We start from the raw sequence: 1,067 nt of genomic DNA, 5'->3' as shown, positions 1-1,067 counted from the left end.
CCATTAAACTTTTTTTTTTAACTATTTCTTGTTTCAGATTTGTGCTTTCAGAATTAAATGAAATTTATATCGAAAAAGAACTTTTCAATTGCTGGCACAATGATAAATCAGTAATAGCAAATACGTGCAGGGTTTCATTTTAACGAAATTGCTAATGAGCTTTGAAAACATTCAAAATATTATTGAGCCAAAAAACATACTTCATTTTGCTTAAAATGTTGGCATATGCTAAGCTGAACAGCTAATCGTTTTTCAATAAAATAATTACTAGAATACCTATTTTAGCCAAATCCGAAACACCCAAGATCTGAAAATGCAAAAATATTAGATGTGAACATTAAAGCCAGTACCACTTTTTCAATGTGAGTATATAGTTGTATATTGTTTTATATTGTAATGATTCATCATGAATTTTGAAATACTCTATTTAAATGACGCATAAGTTTGTTCATAACTCATTTATTAAATATAAAGAACATAGATGCAATTATAATAGTAATCCAGAAAGACAAAGAAGTGAACACAAATGAGAAGAGGTAAAAAAATGAGTATGATACAAAATGAAAAATCATAAAATCATTATTAGCTTAAATTAGATAGTTTTCTTCAGCTTTAAGATGTTGCCCCATTGATGGTTGATATAAGTGCTGTTTGAAGATCATCACTGTTTTTGATGCCAAGTGCTGAGATAAGGATGTTCAATATTGCGACCAAAAATACACCAACAGTAATGCTGTTGTTGAGATTTTCTGCTCGGTTTTGTCTTTTCACTTCGTTGAGATTGGTGTTGGCTACAACAAGCATTAAGGAGCCTGTTACGACCTGAAAATACACAAAAGGAAGCAGTGCAGCAGTTTGACAAAAAAACAATTCTGTTCTTAGAATTTGCAAAAAAACAGCTTTAAAATTTGCACAAAATGTTTAATTAACACAATTACAGCTTTGTTTTTAAATAAATTGCATTGGCTTTGGAGATTTAGGAGTGCTTAAAATAATTAAAATTTTAATATATATATGTGTGTGTGTGTGTGTGTGTGTGTGTGTGTATATATATATATATATATCTG

General features: G+C 29.1%; 1 protein-coding gene across 1 annotated transcript in view; it reads right to left on the bottom strand.

Moving 5' to 3' along the window:
* Nucleotides 1–443: 443 nt before the first annotated feature.
* The window catches only part of LOC107448158 (ninjurin-2), a 42,308-nt gene continuing 41,684 nt past the window's right edge, over nucleotides 444–1,067 (bottom strand). The window contains exon 3 of the mRNA XM_071183856.1: nucleotides 444–822. Within this exon, the coding sequence (XP_071039957.1) occupies nucleotides 613–822 (210 nt within the window). The 3' untranslated portion in view covers nucleotides 444–612. The remainder of the gene's footprint in view (nucleotides 823–1,067) is intronic.

Source organism: Parasteatoda tepidariorum, chromosome 8 (assembly GCF_043381705.1).
Source record: "Parasteatoda tepidariorum isolate YZ-2023 chromosome 8, CAS_Ptep_4.0, whole genome shotgun sequence".
Classification (NCBI taxonomy): domain Eukaryota; kingdom Metazoa; phylum Arthropoda; class Arachnida; order Araneae; family Theridiidae; genus Parasteatoda; species Parasteatoda tepidariorum.
Note: the sequence above shows the minus strand (reverse complement) of the source record. Positions and strands in the feature narration are given on the sequence as shown.